Source organism: Lupinus angustifolius, chromosome LG03, assembly GCF_001865875.1.
Source record: "Lupinus angustifolius cultivar Tanjil chromosome LG03, LupAngTanjil_v1.0, whole genome shotgun sequence".
Lineage (NCBI taxonomy): Eukaryota > Viridiplantae > Streptophyta > Magnoliopsida > Fabales > Fabaceae > Lupinus > Lupinus angustifolius.
The window spans coordinates 15941422-15962812 of NC_032011.1; the positions used below are offsets into that span (position 1 = coordinate 15941422).

At 31.7% G+C, this 21391-nt stretch overlaps 2 protein-coding genes across 2 annotated transcripts; both read left to right on the plus strand.

Annotated features, from left to right (window-relative positions):
* Positions 1496 to 6118, plus strand: LOC109343524 (probable protein S-acyltransferase 7). The gene is made up of 5 exons (XM_019581861.1): positions 1496 to 1582; positions 2307 to 2489; positions 3094 to 3390; positions 5044 to 5274; positions 5372 to 6118. The coding sequence occupies exons 1-5, from the start codon at positions 1496 to 1498 to the stop codon at positions 5882 to 5884; spliced, it is 1311 nt and encodes a 436-aa protein (XP_019437406.1). The 3' UTR covers positions 5885 to 6118.
* On the plus strand, positions 17026 to 19712 carry LOC109343525 (glycerophosphodiester phosphodiesterase GDPD1, chloroplastic-like). The gene is made up of 7 exons (XM_019581862.1): positions 17026 to 17167; positions 17285 to 17451; positions 17986 to 18045; positions 18269 to 18550; positions 18708 to 18803; positions 18894 to 19090; positions 19269 to 19712. Exons 1-7 carry the CDS (start codon positions 17095 to 17097, stop codon positions 19492 to 19494), a joined length of 1101 nt encoding a protein of 366 aa, XP_019437407.1. The 5' UTR covers positions 17026 to 17094; the 3' UTR covers positions 19495 to 19712.

The window sequence follows — 21391 nt, forward strand, 5'->3', positions numbered from 1 at the left end:
ACACTGTCAGTGCATCAATATTACACTCTTTAATTTATATTAAAATAGTATAATATAAATATACAATATAATAAAAAACATAACTATTCAATTTTTTGGTACTATCAAGAGTATCTCTCACTTTATAGGTAAAGTTAATTTCTTTCGGGGTATGTGATTGATTTTCTCAAATATTGCTCATATGAATCGAATTATTACCTTTTGGTCATATTAGGGATCTAGCAAAACTTTATATCACTAGATTAATGTCTTATTGTATAATAATTTAATTATATTAAAATAAAATATTATAAATATATAATATAATTAAGTAAAGATATATGTTATGCTTGATAGATGTTGTAAATGGTTTAAAGTGAGTCATGTTATGCTAAATTGGTAACCTTAACATATTTATTAAAAAGTATGATTGTCTATTATAAGTAATATGTTCTCGAGTAAACTAGCTAATTTATTTCCGCACTTAATTAGAGGTGTTTAGAGATTGGTTTAGGTTGAATTTTTTTTGGCAAAAAGTCATATGATTTTAATACATAAATAACATGTGGTACAGTTTGATTAGGTTACATAAATATCTGATCTACTTCGATTAAAACATTATATACAATTTTGCTTGTTTTGATTCATATTTTTAATTAGAAATGCATTTTATTAACCATTTCACAAGAATTGGTGATTCAAATCTATGAAAAGTTTTATCCATATACAGTATATTCTTGAATTTATAAGTAACACACTATCTGCAAATGAAAAGGTGATGCACAATGTACATATACTTCAAAACCTTACAAACTATAAAAAAAACTATAAAAAATAATAAATCAACTTCAAAACTATAAATATCAAGTCTAATATACATCTAAATATATTTAATTTAACAATAATAATTTAAGATTCACTAATAGCAAAAATAAAGAAGGTGAAAGCTTATTCCATTATGTTCAAAAAAAATTCATTTTATGTATATATATGCATGTAAGAATCTGTTCAATATGGACCTATGGACCCCACTAATACTTAAAATTGGAACAAAAAAATCAAACCAAATGAACCAATGTTTTTAAAAACAATCATGGACCATAAAAACACATTTAATTTTATATTTTATTTTTTGGACCGATTTTCGATTTTGTTGAAATTTATATATTTAAAAACCCTACTCTTCATATAAGGCAAAAACATTAGTGAAAGTGTAAATTGTCTTTAGACAAAAATTTGCTAATAACCAAAACCAGCTCACACACACTCATCAACAGTGTAAAAGTGAAACCCTTGCATCATCACCACCACCACCTACCCTTCATGCCTTATCTCCGAACTACGCCAAATCTTTTACTTCCCAAGATTCTTTGGCTAAAAGGGTCACCGAATTTGTCCATGTTCATCATTTTCTAACTTCACATATCCTAAAAGTTCTCACCTTTATTTTCTGAAATTATTGCTGAGTTTTACTTTTTGAACTGTGAGATACTGTTAGAATTTGTTACTAAACGATATGTATGTAGTGCCTCCACCCAAAAGCTCCGATCTGGGTTCAGGATCTGGTGATTTGCGGGTTTATCAAGCATGGAAGGGAAGTAATGTAAGTTCTTCTTCTGGGTTTCATAAATTTTTGTTTTTTATAGCTTATGGAATTTTGTTGTTGACTATGTTAGTGTGTTATGATTGTATTATCCCAAAAATTATCTTTTTACAATTGTTTGTTATGTGTCTCAATTTTTTAGGTAACTTTTTTCTTTCTAATTTTGGTTTTTTTTTTGTAACATTTCTCTTTTTAAGTTTTAGTGGAACTGAGATTCATGTCAGGGGTGTTACCATTTAGGTGGTAGGTTTATTTGACAAGAAATTAGGAAAATGTGGATTTTTTCAGGGTACTTAAGGATACAAAGGTTTTGGGAGCTTATATCTGTTAAATTCTCAGAAAAATGAATTTGAAATGATTTTTGAATGAGTTTTATTTTCTTTATGTGAAATTATAATATTATTTGATTTTGATGTAATATCTGAAAATTGAATGAAGGTATTAAATACATAAGTAGTGAGCAGAATAAAGTAAATCTTATTACCAATGTGTTCTGTCCACTTTGATTGTATGGAAACACTAAAAATAAATGTGAAGTTCTCAAAAAATGACCGAGACGGCAATTTTCTGATGCTCTGATGAAATTGATCGCATTAGCCTTTGACATACTGTTCAACAAATTGATTGCATTAGTCACCTTTGCTGCATTGTTATTTGAGTCGTGTTGCAGTATCTGACCGTTTTATAGCTATCGAGATCCTTATTCATCATTTTTTTCTTGCAGAAATTTTTTCTTCAGGGAAGGTTCATATTCGGACCAGATGTGAGATCACTGGCACTGACAATATTACTTATCGTTGCTCCTGTAGCAGTTTTCTGTGTCTTCGTTGCCAGAAAACTGATGGATGAATTTTCTGATCACTTGGGGATAACCATAATGGCTGTTGCTGTCGTATTCACAGTTTATGTGAGTATTTTTCTCTCATATAGATGTACAATAAGAATTTTTTTTCTCTAGCTATATCTATTCAATTTCGTTTGATATCAACCTTCAGAATCATCTTAAGTATTGCACTATTGCTCTATATTGAACCTCTCATACACATGTTTGAACTGAGAGGCTGGAATTTGGATTCTCAATGAAATGTAAAGTGTTTTGATGCCTATTTTTAGCAGTTTCCGATTGGAAAAATAACCAAAACAAAACTAAACTAATACGCTCAAACTAGTGCAGGTAACACAACCCTAATCTTAAGAAGATGATTCAATGACTTAGCCATGATTCATGGAACTAATTTTAATTAGATACATGCAAGGAATTGATTATGAATGGTGCATCTTGATGTGGTACCTACATGTTAGTTCTTTATTTTGCTGTTTGGCTTATTAGTTCCAAATTTTAATTTTTTTTAATTTATTTATTTTAATACAGTTGCTTTTTAATTTAATTATTGTTTGGTGATTTTGTAACATAAAGTGCGTCCATTAATTCATCAACTTACCAATTTCATGTGCTATCCACATTAAGTTATATTCTTTCCGAGTCTATGCTGATACTGTTATCTGTTCAGGTCTTGGTTCTTCTATTTGTAACATCTGGTCGAGATCCTGGCATAATTCCACGCAATGCACATCCTCCAGAGCCAGAAGGTTTTGATGGTAATCTAGATGTTGGTGCTGGTCAGACGCCTCAATTGCGGTTACCTCGCTTTAAGGAGGCTGAGGTGAATGGCATCACTGTTAAGGTCAAGTATTGTGATACTTGCATGCTCTACAGGCCTCCTCGATGCTCACATTGTTCGATCTGTAATAACTGTGTAGAACGGTTTGATCATCACTGCCCTTGGGTTGGGCAATGTATTGGGCTGGTACGTATGATCTTTATTATGCCATGTGTTCTTACTTTCTAGGTGAAGAAAATTTAGGGGGAAGTGGATCTTGACCCTATTCCAAGGCTAGGTAGTCAATTGCAGATAGTGGAGCATAGAGGTCGACCCCAAAAACACTATAGCGGGATGACCACTACAACTAAGGGGAAAATCCTAAACATATAAATACTTTAAAAAAACTTCAAATACACCAAATTATATGTTATATCCTACACACATATAAATATACAAATACACCAAAATACATTAAAATATAAGTAATGTTTTGATAACAAAAAGAAACACACGGAAGGAAGGGAAGGGGAAAACAAAAGAAAAGGAAGGAAGGCGGAGAAGAGAAGGGGTAGAAGGGAAGGAAGTGAAGCACGTGTGTTTTCACGTGACTTTGTAAAAGGAAGGAAAAGGAGAAGTGTTTTATAAAAAGAAACTTAAAAAACCAATGCCATGTAATAAAAAATAAGAACAAAAATGATATTTCCTATTAAAATGATGTGGGTTTTGGCCCACGTCTCTGCTGCAACTCAACCTGCGACAGGCACGATGGCCAACCGCACCGCTATGCACCATTCTGCTATCGCACCGCTATCTCGTGCGATCAACAACCTAGTTCCAAGATCAAGTGAGAGATTGGTATGTTATTTGGGGGGAGTAGTTTCTATTAACATTAAAAGGACAAGTTTTAGTCATCTCTAAACTTGTTGAGATGGTTCATATTTTGTACATTGACTCTGCCAAGAAAACTAGCATAGACTTCATAAATTTATCAAATTCGACTTTATCAGGCTCCATTTTTCAAGTGAAAAATTATTCTTTAGTAAATTATGTTATTGGTGTAAGTATAATATCACTCTAAAGTTTGTTATAGTCGATATTTAGCTTTAAAATGTTGGCTACTTAATGGGCTTAATGCTATTCTAAAATTTACTTCTGTTATGGAAAATTTCCTTTTTAATAAAATCTTTTTTAGTTTTGTGTTTCATAATCTGATAGTATGGGCTGACAAATGCCTCATAATGAATTTAGTGGAATTTTTTTAGTTTCTCATCTTAGAAATTTTTTGGTTCAGAAACTGTTGGAACCTGGAGCAAGTGAATAAGGAGCCCAAAGAAGATGAGATTTATTGGGGAAAAAAATCTGAAATTTATTAGTTAAATACACCATTTCCCAATATAACTTACCATCTTTTGGCTCCTTAACTTTTTTTGTTTAATAACAATATGAGTGAGAAATGATGTGACCAAAAGGATATCTCCATATGGAACAAATTTCAGGCAAATTTTATGTGTAATGAAATTCTGATGATGTAATGAATTTTTATTTATTCGTTTTGGTTCTCATTCTCGTACTTATGTTTCTTGAGGGAATTTTACCTGTGAAAATTTGCAAGATTGGGGGGCTCTGTTTGTTCCTAAGTATAAGGGGTTTAAATGTAGTTATCTTTTCTGTTTGCGTTTGAGGATTTCTGTTTGCGTTTGAGGATTGCTCTTTGCTCAGATTCCGATTTTCCTTTTTTCATGGATTTTTCATTTCCATTAACTGTATATATTTTCTTTTCAGATTACTTTCTTTGATTTGTTACTTGTCATTCTTGAATGTGTTATGCATCTGAATGCTTGCTCGATTTTTATGCAGCGTAATTATCGGTTCTTCTTCATGTTTGTCTTCTCAACTACGCTACTTTGTATTTATGTTTTTGCATTCTGCTGGGTGTATATTAGAAGAATTATGGAGTCAGAGGAGACAATTTGGAAGGCAATGATCAAAACTCCAGCCTCCATAGTGTTAATCATTTACACCTTCATATCGATGTGGTTTGTCGGCGGCCTCACTGCTTTCCATTTATATCTGATAAGTACAAATCAGGTAACTAACGTTCATTTTTTTATCCACAATTTCACATACTTTAAAGTAAGCTAATTTTTCAAAGTGCAAGTTGATATTTGTGCTGTTACTCTTGCAGACTACTTACGAGAACTTCAGATACCGATATGACCGACGAGCCAACCCATATAATAAAGGAGTGCTGGATAATTTCGGAGAGATATTCTGTGCTGGCATTCCCCCATCGAAGAATAATTTCAGGGAAATGGTGCCAAATGAACCAGCATTACCTGCTCGATCCGTGGGTGGAGGCTTTATGAACCGAAATATGGGAAAACCTGAGGACGACATAGAGATGGGCAGGAAAGCGGTTTGGGAAGGCATGGGCACTGGAATTGATCATTCTGAAGGTCAATTGAACAACGATCGTGTGGCTGTGAAGGAGGGCGACTTAGGTGAACTGTCTCCGAAAATTAGAACGACTGTAGATGAACGTTCTGGAATGCATCCTAGGCGATCTAGTTGGGGAAGAAAAAGTGGAAGCTGGGAAATGTCCCCCGAAGTTCTTGCTTTGGCGGCCAGGGTCGGTGAACCGAATCGTGTAGGTGGAGGTAGCAGTAGTAGTTTGACAAATGAGAACAGTCATACCTAGTCATTGTGCATAAGAAATCCGGGTCAAGGGGACAATGGGATTTGTTCCGGGAAGTTATGATAAAAAGCTATTGTTATGTGCAATATTGCAGGGTGTTTGTTGGTGTTGGTTTAGCCATTCTGCTCCTAGTAAGGCATTGTTTGGTGTTCTGAGAGTGAGCTTTCCATTGCTTGATATTGTATTATGCTTACCAATTTATTACCTTTGCATTTGTGAAAGTTGCTACAGTTTTCTCTCTCTAGAAATTGAAATGTAGGCATGTAAACCACTACTACACACGAGCGAGGCTCGATCTAGATCTAGTGGTGTAAGCTGTAATTGGATCCCTAGTAATAATACTAGGCTGAAGGTCAAAAGTCGAATTCCTGTGAGCGAAACTTATTGGGATGAATAAACACGTATTTTGAAAGGGATTAGTTCATTTTCCATGAGGTGTGGAGATAGCCTTGGTTATACCAAAATTAAACTACTAATTACTCGGTCTCACTTTCCTAACATTATCACGCCGCTTGAAAACCATGTTGTCCTCATGGTGGAAATTCTTTGATTGATGATAGTGATATCCACAAAGGCCATTGCATTATTTGAATGGGAAAGATTAACCAAAGCTTTGGAGTAACTTAGTGCAGTCATGCTCCAAAAATGCATGTACAACAAGGGCTCTATAAAGAAACATGCAACTGAAATATCTCCTTCAAGCAGTATAATAAAACTCGGCTTGGACTGGCTGGTTTGGCCAGTTCAACCATGAACTGGACATTTGATTGCTCCAAGTATCTCATCTAACCGATCTTGTATCAAAGTCGGATTGACCATTCGGTTTGATTTGGTCAATTTAAACTTAAATTGGTGACTTAGATGGTCAGAGTGGTTGGACTGACCAAATCAATCAAAAAATAATTTTTAAAAACAAATAAAATGATATCGTCTTGAGATTAAAAAATCAAATGTTTTTAACTTAATTATAGTTATTTTATCATATGTTAACTTATGTTATAGCAAAACGTTTGTTGTTCAATTAAATTTTAAACTTATTGTAGCTTTGTTTCAATTAAAACATACCACATATGTTTTTTTGATAACATTTTTAACTTATTTGTGACATTTTGTAGTAGTGAAATTTTTTTTGTTGGTTGTTTAATTAAGTATGATAATGTTTTTTTACTATAGAGAACTAGAGATATTAAATAATGCTAGCTAATATCATGAATTTTGTAGAATTATTAATGCAATCCGAATCAACTGGTTCAACCATTGACTCACTGGCCCAACCAGTGACTCATTTACTCAGTGTCATGACCGACCAATCTAAATTTAATAACATTGCCTTCAAGTCCAAATTTTAAAGCACGTGAAGCAATTCAGTGTAACTGGGAGTTCATGAGAATTGTTGAAGCAGATATTAACGATGCCTTTATATATGCAATCAATGTTATGATACTCGAGTCGAACATTAAAATAGGAAAGGTCTCGTATAGGTTCTAACTGGTTAAACCATCGACATGACCAGGCTGGATAACCTCAAATATTATATAATTATAAATTATAGCAGATTCCAAGTTAATGACAGATGAGGTTGAGACAGGATAGGTTTCACAATTGACTTTAACACATCTATCCTTTTGTTTTTTAATGTGATCAAAATGGTCGGTCAAAACACCCAACTTAAAGCGGACTGACTAACTAGACAGTTTTCTAGACTGTTCGAAATTATTCACTTATCTAATCTATCGTCGGATCTTATTGTCAGGTCAACATAACATTGATGGAAACAATTCTACCATTGCTTCAATGGCACCACATTTGGACCAATGAGTCAACAATGAGTTGCAATACGAAGGCATTACAATTTAGCTGCATAGTTCTCAATGTCAATGTATATTCTTTACATACTAGTTAAAGAAGTTTGAAGAGGCATACTATTTTGCATTGATTCAATATTACCATTATAGAATCATGGTGGGAAAGAAACCTTTTCTCTCCCCAACTTAATATCAAAGTCAATAGGGAACTCATGGATTTTGAGTAAAAAGCATTTTTGATGGCCTTTAGCAAAATCTATTAGCCGCACTTTTTTTAAAATAAACAATAATGATAATTAACAATGATTGATTAAAAATTTGTTTGTTTACTTAACCTATAATAATAAATGGAAAATTTTGATAACAAATAAAGTATCAATAAAAATATTAAATAACTTCATTTTCAAGCTTTTACTTTATCTAGTCTTTTTTATATGATTTTTGAATGTCATATCTATGCAATTTTAGATTAAAATTTTATATGCAGTCATTATATCATTCAAAATTCATTTAAATTATTTTTTATAATAGTTAATGATGATTAAATATAAACAATAGATGACGTAATAATAATGTATAAAACTCATGTATAATAGATGTGTCTTTGTCTCATCCTTCTTTTAGTAGTTTCATGTGAATTAAGGAGAAGTTGGTTGGTATAACTATTAGTATTAAATTTTTCAAAAGTTGATTTTTTAGAAAAATACCTGTCATTATTGTAACTCTTTTCTCCTTTTCTTTTTATTCAATATTGATTTTATTAACTTCATCCAATTTTTTATTTCACTCAATTAATAAGGATGTTTTATAAAAATAATAGTAAATATACTCAAAATTCTAAAAAAACATCACGGATCAAAGCCAAATTCTCAATAGAATATATAAATGATCATACACCTTAAATGCTTTTATTAAATAAGGGAACAATTTCTATTTTATTTATTACAATGATAACGTATCAAGACAATAACTCATCAACATATTCTTGTGCATACAATTATAAATAGTTTTTTAGCTCTAAATCATTAATCCTTATATGATCCTTTGCCTTATCTGCTTTTTGAAGCATTTCAAATTTTTGGCCAATACTTATATGCATAGTAAATGATCATTTTTAACGAAAAGTATTCTTTATGAAAAACAACAAAATATTGTATTGCTAAATCCAACATTGACAAAACTAAAAGATTCAACAAAAAACCAAAAAGCAATGCTCCAAAATTCTGTGTGTATGGTATTGTTGAGTATACTTGTTTAGTTAAAACAACTACATCCATTAACTTTGATACATAAGTGGTAAGCACACAAATAAGCGAAAATTATATTATTTAATAAAGATAATTGAACATTTTTTGACTTTAAAAGCTAAATAAAAGTCATTCATACTATGAATCAAGTTATATATGATAAAAAAGGTAAATAAAATAATCTTCCAAAAAAATGAGTAAGGTTTCATCTGCTAGGGCTACAGGTGGCAAATCCTATCTGGAGGAAGACTCCGTCGCAAGATGTTATCTCGTTGGTAGGGTTTACTTGGTTTCTAGTGGTCACCATGGTGTAAGTAAGCCATAGACAGCTATGTGCGAGAAGACATGCAAGTAGCCGCCAGAACTGCCCGCCTTTAGCGTGTTAGTCGAAATGCTCCTACAATCTCATTCGATGACCATGACTATGAAGGTATCATCCGAGGGCATGATGAACCCTCGGTCATTACATAAAAATTAAACAACAAGAAGGTTGGCAGACTCCTTATTGAACAAGGCAGTTTGGCAGATACCATCTTCCAAGATCTATTCACAAGTATGGAATTAAGATACTATAACCTACTACCCTATGTCGGAAAAGTAGTAGGATTCACCGACCAAGGCATACCTCCACATAGTTACGTGGATGTTTGGTTGACAAGTGGTGACCAACCCCTAAGCAGGACAACTCATGTCAAATTCCTAGCCGTTGATTTCCACTCGGCCTACAACGACATTTTAGGTCATCCAACACTCAACCGCCTCGAAGTAGTGGTCTATGCACCACATTTTTGCATGAAGTTTATTTCTCTTGATCTTTGCGTGTGTACAGTTTGAAGAGATCAGCATAGCACCCAAAGTTTCTACCAAGCGAGTCTTCGCACCAATCATTCTGCAAAGAGAAGGCTATCCCCGGTGAAAAGAATGCAATACACCTGATAGAGTTGGATGCCTAGGCTGATGAGGGAAAATTCCACCCACAACTAGAAGGGGAGAAAACCTCTTTGCAGACGAGACCGCTAGAGACCAACTTGGTATATATGGACAACATCCTTCCATAAGCTCAAGGGGTGAAACATGTGGAGTGTTTAAAAGCCAACAAATACCTTTTCGCTTAGTCCGCAATCGACATGCCCAGAATTGACCTTTCAGTAATATGTCACCGACTGATGACCAACCTAGGGGCAAAATCGATTGCTTAGAAGCAAAAGAAAATGGGAGCTGAAAGAACAATTGAGGTTGCTCAGAAAACAACTAAACTTATGGAGGCCGTTTTCATCCGAGAAATCACCTACAACACCTGGCCATCAAATGTGGTATTGGTCAAAAACCTCCAGGAAATGGCGGGTGTGTGTAGATTACATAGACTTGAATAAGGTGTGCCCAAAAGACCCATATCCTCTTCCCAACATCGATCATATGGTGGATTACTCCTTGGGCTATCAATACTTATCCTTTATGGATGCTTACTCGGGCTACAACCAGATCCCAATGTATCCACCAGACCATGAGATTACCTAGTAAGTACTTCGAAGAAGATGAAGATGAATAACTGGTCCGCTCGAAAGCGAGTTCCGTAGTAAGAGTTTTCAAACAAAGAAATAAGCAAACATAGAAGAGTTTTCATCCAACGATGGACATAGTGACCCACATGGAAGAGTTCCAGAACCTTTGAAAAAACGGCCCAGTTCGAAACACACCCTCCCTGTTCAAAAGGTACTCAAGTACGATCCAACGAGTACCCAAGAACCAAGACGAAATGGGGCAAGAAACAAAGTGATGGACCACACTCAAGTGCTCTATGTCACGAAGTGGTTCGATAATCAAAGAACATTAATGACGACCAGCCACGTGTCGCGCAATCCAAAAGGCTGATGACACCCTACTGATGCACCTAGAGTCTATCAGCATGCTCGCCTACCGAACATACTACTAGACTGGGGGCAACTATTTTATCCTGGTCATTCGGACGTCTTAACTGCCTAGGATGACATTCCCTCTTGTTTAGAAAAGACCGAGTATAACCAATTAAAGGGCTTGGCCGGAGTCGTTCCCTTTGGGCCAGACATCCCAATTTGGGGTCGTGATCACTTCGCGTCTAACACGCCACCAACAGCGCACTGCCAAGCCACCTACAATCCCACCTACCCCCTGCCAACGCGACAAGGACCGACTACAATAAGGCTATCACACCTGCCACAAGCTATAATTTAACTATGCACAGTGTATGACTTGCCAAAATTGTTTGACATGGGAAAAGCAGGCCCCAACAAGTCAGGATGGTCGGCCATGCCAATAGTACACTCCAGGGCCATGTCATGTAATTCAACCACTATAAATAAGGGTCTTCCCCAACAGGAAGTATCACTTAGAATTCATCACTTATCATTATTACTCTCTATTTACATCTTATATCTCATTTATTGCTCTCGTGCATTACCCCTCTAGTCTTACTGACTTGATCATCAGAGAATCTTTTCAGGTACCTCCACTAGCGAGTCCAAGTCTACCTTCATCTAGATTCTAGAAGAACTCCAGCCTGGATATTCAAGAAGTCTTACTCGGACCTCTCGCCCGACCAAACTTGTTCATCCACAAAAGAACATACACATATGTACTATTAATTTTGTATTTTGTATGTAAATTATGTATTATGTATATTTTAATTATATATATATTTATACTTTGTATTATTATTCCATTTGTATGATTGTTTATTGTGATAAATACATTTGTATATTTGTATGCAAATTATATATGGTTTATTTTGTATGAGCTGTATTAAAATTTGTAATTATGTATTTAGTTTTATTTAGGGTGACCCGCAAGCCCATCCTGTCCATGTTTAGGGCAGGTAGAACATGATATTTCATGTCCTATTTAAAAACGAACATGATCATGTCCGCCCTAATTTAGGCGGACATTGCATGGGCTTGGGGAATGCGGCCCTAATTGCCAATACTACTTTCAGTTGAGCCAAGATGGAGAATGCTTTTTAGATATTTTAAGAAGTGATATATTTACTAAGGTAGATATTTTATGTAGATTTACAATATTTCAAACAAGCTAGAGATTATTGGGATTTCCTTGAAATATACCATATAAAAAGTCTCATATTTCCTAGAATTAGAGTAAGATAGATAAATCAAGACTATATACTCGAGTTGCTTATTATATCCTACACTAATCATAAACATCCAACAAGTCTTAGGCGCATTGTATTGGGTTGAGGTATTTAGATGTATATATATTCTATAAATGTAAATATGTTTACTAGAGCTTGTAGTCCTAATATGTAATAAAATATTGGTTGTCACTCACCTTTCTCGAAGATATAAGCATAGTTAGTTGAATATCATTATAAAGTATATGTTTCTTTTGTTCTACTTATTATCTATCATTTATTTAAGAGTAATTACTTATTTGGTCTCGTGTTTTGTGACCTTACCAACTTAATCCCTAATAATTTTAAATTATCAATTTAGTCTCTAACAATTTCAACGTGAAACCACTTTAGTCCTTCCATCTATATCCATCAGTTAATAGTTTAGTCTACATGTCCCGTTAACTATTAACATGGTCAAATATCTTATGTCCACATTGGCGAGTTTAATAGGCCACTAGATGGCGTGTAATTTTTTTTATAACAAAAATCCTTTTTTTTAAATGACGCTGTCTTGGGTTTAATTTTTTTATTTTAAAAAATGTCGATTTAGGTTTCTTCTTTAAGCTGCAAGCCATAGCTTTTCCTCAATTGAATTACACTTCTCTAAAACCTTCTCATCTCCCTCTAACCATGTGAAACCGTGTAGCATAACCTTAATCATACAACACTTTGTCGTCATAGCAAAAGACTATGTATTTGATTATTATAATTATTATTGTGTCTCTTCAATTTCTTCCTAGACAAAAAAAAATTACCCGTCATTTAGTGAGTGACGTGTCAAACTTGCCAACATTAATAGAAAACGTTTAATCACGTCAGCAATTAACACTACACGTAGATACAGACGGAAAAACTAATATGATTTTACGTTGAAATTATTTTGGACTAAATTAGTAATTTAAAATTATCTAGAGACTAAATTGATGAAATGGGAAAATATAAAAGACTAAAAAGATAATTACAACCATCACCAATATTCTTATCCTAACATCATTTTTATGATAGGTTTAAAATTTCACCTAAATTACAAAGTTGAATATCACTAAATATCTTAAGGTATACTAGAATTTATATCTTATAAAACAATAAACAAGCAGCTTAATAATATTCTCTTGTAAGAAGATGTTCGCCCCACTAAAAAACTTATCATATACTAAAACAAATATTTGATAACACATTTCTAACTATATAAATTAATTCGCTGAAGGATATTTCAAAGAAATAATGTTCAACCTTTTAAATGAGAATATTGATGAGATAAAAGAATATGAATTCAATTAAATGAGATTTTTAACTCCAATTTTTTGTAAAAAGTCTTAAAACTTGATATGAATGTTAATTACCACTACTTTAAAAATAATGATAAATAAAACACACATTAACATATAACGCTAAACACATACATACTATTGTCAATAAGAAGAAAAATATAACCACTATCAAAAAAAGATCAACACTTTTTGAGTAATTTTCGTTATATTTCTTAACATCATTTTGGAACTAATGGAATATGAAATATCAGAATATAAATAAAAACGTGCGCAACCCACGAAGTTGATAACTAGTTTCATATTGAAAATTGCATCGGATAGCTTTAAATTTGTTTAAAATCCATTTGATCATAAAATTAATGTATAAAAAAATGTTTTGCTTAATTTTAAGACAAAAACTCTTCTCTAGTTCTCTTGAAATCTGATGTTAGAATCATTTTTTTTGTACATTAATTTTGGAGTAAAGATAATGGAAAGATAAGTGATATGAAAGTAAAAACAGCATGTTATAACATTTTATTTTTATACTATTAAAGGTATTTTCTTACCTCTTGTTTAAGGAATTAAATTCTTTTGAGGTGGATAGCTACTCCTCCCAACAAATTTGCTCTTAGAAATTGAACAATGTTTTGTTCATCCTGAGATCTAATGAGACCTTACATTATTAGACCAACATATTGTTGATATAATAATCCTAAACCCCAAAATGAAAAAAGGAAAATTTCTGAAGAAGATACTCAATGCTAATGTTTTTAATTATCATGTACGATTATATTATTGGGATAAAGATAATTTGTTTTTAAGGGTGTCATATTGTTAAAATTTGATTAATCTGAGACAATGAATGAAATATCATTAGAAATAATTGATCTATCCATATTATTGTCCTAAGAGACAGCTCATTGCTGAGTCATTGGATTTGATCTCACCAATCACCATATAATTAATATATCCAAAAGTGGTTATAGGATTATGATGTCTAACAAAAGTACAAAAGTTAATGCAATCTCCCGTGTATAAATAAGGTTGGAATCTTTTTTTTATTTAAGTACCCCTTGGTTATCAATAAATGAATAAGTACTTATCAATCATCATTGTGTTCAGCCTACGTAACTCAAATACTTATAAGCTCACATAACATATTCACACCACTTATCATATATCATATTTCTTACCTCTTTTTTCTATCTTAGATTGATAGAAAATCACTTAATTTTTAGTTTCTGTGTACTTTGTGACGGCAAAATAAAATATACAAAAATTGACTTTGAGTTTATAAGTATTTATGAATCATCATTTATTTTAAAATCAAATATATATGTTAATAACAATACTGGTCATACAGAATAAATGATACAATTTATTTTATATCATACATTATTTCCACAAAATATGGTATGTTATGTAACCCAAGTCCAATTAGTATAAGAGTCAACATCTCTTTATTATTTTGTTTCGTTAAAGAATTTATCAATAATTACAAGAATATGATGCTTAAATACACAAAAGAGAAGAGTGATTTCATAATCAAATTCTATATGCAAAATTTAAAAATGAGTAATTTATCCTAACTAATGTATAATTTATTAAGAGTAAAGTTCATCAACATCGCATGAGTTTAGCTTAAGTATGCATTGACAGTGTATAATTTTTATATGACATCAGTGCATCATTCACTATTGATATCTAATTGTTGTTGACTTTTCACAAAATATTCTAAATAGATAATAGATGATAAAGTATATGTATATAAATCTTTACACTATCAATATATAGATTTTATACTCTATTTTTATTTAAGTAAAAAATGTTTTTAATGGAGAATTTAAAATATCTTTCAATTATGTTTTGGATTTCCTTTTTTATTAACTAAAATGTCACATAAGATTATAGGAAGCACATTCACAATTATACAAGTTGTTGACAAATATTTTCTAAATTTTTAAGGACTCATACATTTGTTGGATACCCACATTTCAGGGAGTATTCAAAGACTCAAGAATAGAATATGGAACATTGAGTAAAATTTATAGAGAGATATATTCAATATATCATACTTAAAAATAAATATATTTATATTTTTTAATGGATTTAATATCTATATACTGACAGTATAAGAGTTTTTACATTGTTAGCATATCATCTATCATTGATTTGTTAACAACTATTGACTCTCAAACAAAAGTAAAACAAGTTAATGGTGGATGATGTACTGACAGTGTAAAAAACTTTATACTATCATCTGCACAGATTTTAAACTCTTTCTTTTCTGATACTATTATTTAGGATTAAATCATATAGATAGCTCTTAATTAAAGCATTTCGTGGAACACGAGAGTCCAGATCCAAAAAAGGAAGAAACAGTGTCCAGATGCATGATGTCAGTTGCACAGTCAGATATGACACAGCATTTTTCTCTTTCCGCGTTACCGCGTCACGTATACTTTAAGTTTTATAACTTTATTATCAAATAAACGTTATATACAAATTCCTTTTTTAAGGGAAAAAATACTACATACACTTAAGTGGATGTAAAACATTAAGCTATTATGTATTGTATAATATTAAAAAAAAAAGTGTTTTACCTGCAAAATAATATAAAATATTCTTGGAAACTAAAATGAAAAACTGTAGGATAAAATTTGCGTTGTTCCTCATTTTTTATACATATTTTTTATATTTTCTAGTAACTCAAAGTATACAGAGAAAGTATATTATTGTTTTTGTTTCAATTTTATCTTTTATAAATATATATATTATTTCAAATAACTTTAAAGAAACATATTTTGTTTTAGTTGATTGAAAAGGGAGGAATTTATTTACTCCAAGTAAGTTTTTAAAACTTATTTCCTATAATGAGGATGTGGAGTAATTTTAAAATTTTTACTATTAGAATAAATAAATCCCTACTCAATAGAAAATATAGGAGCATTGCAAAAAATAAGAGCATTATTTTTTTTTATTGTTTTTTATTATTTCCATTGTATGAATAAAAAAAACTTTATATTTCACAAACAAAAAAATCACTTCAATATTTTCATTTTTGAAAAGAAATTAGTTTTCCAATATAACTTAGGACATACTTTAATGAAAAATATACAATATTATTTTTAGATTGTACACAAAAATACATTACTGCACATCTAACATTAAATGATGGATGAAGATTATTTTATCTTACATTTAGGAATTTGATTCATTAAATTTAGAGATATACTTTAAAAAAAAGAAGATAAAGAGAACAAGTTGAGGCTTCTCATATTTAGAAATACATTGCTATTCATTTAATACTATATTATTCATCATTTATATTTGATTATCGTTTACTCTTAATAATAAAAATTTACACTAACATTAATTATTTACACTGATTATATATAAATATTTATACTGACATTACATAGATATTATACTCTTATCAATTATTTATAAGAAACATCAATAAATGAATAATTAAAAAATAAAATCTGAATAGATAAGAATTAAGAATAGATGATTGATAAGTGTCATGAATCATGATTGACTGAAGAGGTGGACATTGACAAAACATAGCTATGAATTGGAATATCCAGAGCATATAACTAAGACCAAGAATATTCAACAGGAATATCCCTTTTCACTTCACCTTTCTCGTTTTTTCATAATAAATACCCACACCCCTTACATTTTTTCTCAACAACAACTACAACAATTTCTTGTTAATACCCAAATTCTCTTCTTTCTCACTATGGCTCTTAAAGCTTTACATGTTTCAGATATTCCTTCTATTGATATTGTCCCAGAAAGTCCCTTTTCTGATGGTAACATTATTTATCGACTTTGTTCGTTACTTTAGAAATTCAATAGTATATTAATTGTTATATGGTTATATGAATGTTTTTTTTATGATTGATTGTATTTCTTTTTAATATGATCAGGGGTGGAGTTTAAGGTGCCAAAGTTTGTAGTGATTGGACATAGGGGACATGGCATGAATGCTTTGCAATCTTTGGATCGAAGAATGAGAGCTATTAAGGAAAATTCAATTATGTCCTTTAATGCTGCAGCTAATTTTCCTATTGATTTCGTTGAGTTTGATGTTCAGGTCAGAATTTTTTCATGTTTTCATAATAACTGTCCTGTAACGAATCTTTAATCTAATAGTATAAGGTGTCACTATATTTTCATGTTTTCAGCGAGAGACACAAAATGATTAATTCTTTACGTGAAGGATACTTGTTAAAAACAAAATAATAACTGTCCAGAAAGAATGTATTGAAATTAAAACAAGAAAGTGGTGGCAAAATTGGGACGGTTTTATCTGTTTTCCTATGTTCCTTTTTGTTCGTGCGGTGTGATGTGTCTGTTTCCTAAGTATTCAATTTCCCTGTTTTCCAGTTTTGCCCCTTGAGTTCAATAGGGTTTTTCTGTAAATGATTTATTTTTCATGGGTTTTTTTTTTTTATAATTTTGCTCATTGTCAAATTTGATTACTTGAATCAGTGTTGATTGATTTCTTGTGTTATGGATGAGTTTTTTTATATGAAAGTTAGATGATTCTACTTTAAAAAGTTGGAAGTGTGAAGAATGAACGAGGAAAAGACAAAAAAAGTTAAAAGCAAAAGTGTTTTTTTTGTAGGTGACAAATGATGACTGCCCAGTCATTTTCCATGATGACTTCATCCTCTCTCAAGAAAATGTAACTTCACACCAACCCCTTATCATCTTGAATTATCGACTGTACCAATTTGGTCCCGGAAAATTTCACTTTTGACAAAACTATTCTGATACACATCCACGATCTTTGAATAGTAGTTTAAACTTTTACTTTTTTAATATCAAATTGGTATACCCGAAAATAGGGATATTGACTCTATCCTTGATTATTGATTATGAATGTGCATTGGAACTTTCTTTTACAGGGTGTTGTATTTGAGAAGAGAATCACAGAGCTGTGTTTGTCTGAGTTTCTTGCCTATGGTCCTCAAAGAGAGGGTGGAAATGATGGAAAAATTTTAGTTAGAAAAACCAAGGATGGTAAAATAGTCCAATGGGAAGTTGAACAAGATGACCCACTTTGTACACTTGAAGAAGCTTTTCTCAATGTGGAACCCTCTTTGGGTTTTAACATTGAGTTGAAATTTGATGACCACATTGTCTATGACCAAGATTATCTTGCACATGTTCTTAATGCAATCTTGAAGGTAAAATTTTAACATTAGACTAATATGAACATTTTTTTGCTAACCATTATCAATGTTGTGACTGCATCACGTGATTGACTTGATCATAGTTAGTTAGCAAAATCCGAATATTGTAAGAAAATGTATATATCTTAAATTCATTAACTTTATGGAACAGGTTGTGTTTGATCATGCCAAAAACAGACCTATCATCTTCTCAACTTTCCAGCCAGATGCTGCATCACTAGTTAAGAAATTGCAAAGCACCTACCCTGTAAGTTGAATATCACACTTATTGTTTGAAATTTTGAAGGAGACAATGCTTTTATTTGTTCTAATATGTTGGTTTTTTTTGTTTAACTAGGTATTCTTCTTGACAAATGGAGGATGTGAAATCTATGAAGATGAAAGAAGGAACTCTTTGGAAGAGGCTTTAAAGCTTTGTTTGGAGAATGGGTTGCAAGGAATTGTCTCAGAGATTAAAGGGATATTTAGAAATCCTGGAATAGTATCTAAGATCAAGGAATCTGAGCTTTCTCTCCTTACATATGGATCATTAAAGTATGTCTTATCCACTTTATGCTATACATGTGTTTTTGTCTGTTCATTCGTACATTCTTATCGAAATAAGAATATTCTTCACTCCTTCGCTAATGAGTGTTTCTTAAGTTCTCATTCATGGTTTTCAATAAACCATGTTCCAACCGGTACTGATTTTTGTTTTGTTTTGATAATACAGCAATGTTCCAGAAGCAGTTTACATGCAACATCTAATGGGAATTGATGGGGTAATAGTGGATTTGGTCCAAGAAATAACAGAAGCAGTTACAAATTTGATAACATCAGCAATGGTTATTGATGAAGAGGGTTTGAATGAAAAGTTGCAATTGCATTCCAAGCCTAAATTTTCTCAGCATGAGCTATCTTTTCTTTTGAAGCTCATTCCACAGTTGATACAGATTTGAAACAAAAAACCATTCTATATAGCTTTTAGTTCATTTGTCATTCACACTGATATAGGCTTTAGAATTCTTATTTCATGGGCTTTGTTTTGTCATTTTTATGAAATACATGGTAGCATGAAACCTTAATCCCTGTACATATATTTTCTTGTTATAACTTGAGGGGATTAAGGAATGAGAGTGATTATGTATGTAAACAATATTTTGATGGTCCTTTAACACTTTCCTTCATTTGTGAAGCATAAAACTTCATGTGTCATTGTTCTGTTTAGAATAACTTGTTGCATACCAATTATCACTGTTCCTAACACTAATACCCTTTTTGACTTTGTGAACTTACAAAAATAATACATTATAAGATGAAAATGTGTTGAGTAATTCACGACTTTGACTTTTGCAAGTTTGGCTAGTTTTTGCTGAAAAAGCTAGTGAAAGGGTAGCTAGTGCTGAAAAAACCAGCTTAGAATTCTGATAAGACTTGGAGTTTGGCAAGGATATGGCTTTTGTAGAGAAGTAGCTTGTGATGAATTTTCACTTAGAGTCTGTTTGCAATGTGAGTTTTGGAGGAAAAGTGAAGGCTTTGGAGTTACCTCACAAGTATATTTCACTGGAGGCAATCCTGTGCGAGCCGGAACATCCACAGGTATGTGGGGCTAACTCTCCCAATGGACATTTTTTCCATCCACAACCGGTTTCTTGTTTAAGGGGAATCAAACATGTATCTCTTGAATCAACGTCCGTTGCTTTCCATTCAAGATTTTGGTCATTTGATGTGTGCACTATAACTTAAAAAGCAATCAGTTTAGTGTGATAACTCATAACTAATGTTGTTGAAGAGGATTTGTAAATCATTAAAATTTGTCAGGCTTTGATTATAATGCTCTCAATATATAAGGAAGAAGGATCCTTCAAGTAGTATATGGACAAAGATATAGGACGAATCAAATTTTGTCAAACAATATAAAATGTTATTTTTGTTATTTAAAATTTTCTTTTTATGAACAGTATATCAGTTTCAATATAAAATCTTCAATCTCTTCAAGCTAGACCCCTATCACTTTCAGGACATGTGGACAAGTATATACTTAGTATGCAAACATTATTTGAACATCTTCCCAAATGTGATTATACTTGCGACAATAGTTTAACCTCAAATCTATTCAGATGGAGGTTTGGTTCCCCTCTAAATTGCAGCTAATTAGGCATCATAAATCTAAGTTTGTCTTTTATAACATTATCAACAATATCTCTCACTTTATAAATAAGGAACTAACTCATTTCATGATGTGTGATTACTCATCCCAACAAGTATCGTTTTCAAAATTTGAATCTTTAATCTTTTAATCTTTCTAAGAATCTAACTGGACTTTACATCATTTAATCTACATTTTGTTTTAGTTTAGGCACACATGTTATGTTTGTTTACGTGTATTTTGGTTATTTATTTGAAGAAAATCAATATGATGCTTCTGTCATAAGGGTCTTAGTTTTGATTGGAATATTCTCTGAATATATGCCCTTATTCTTCATTTCTCCTTCAAATCCATCATTGTTGTCAGGAGCTGAAATTGTGGCTGAAAAAACTAGGGTGCACATATTTATCTTGTAATTTGTGCAACTTCATATATTATTAGTTATAATTTATCATAAAAATATTTAATAATTAAATTTTTAACTTAATATGTATATGTTTTTTCAATAAATCACACCTAATAATACATAGAGTGACACAAATTATAGGACAACAAATATGCTCGAAAAGTTATATGAAAATAACTTGTAAGATTGTAGTTGTGATTCTATGCTTGTAATTAATTCTTATATGAATTAATGATTTCTAATTAAGTTTTTTACGAGCCTTGATTGAGTAATCAATCACAAAGATTTCTAATTAAGTTTT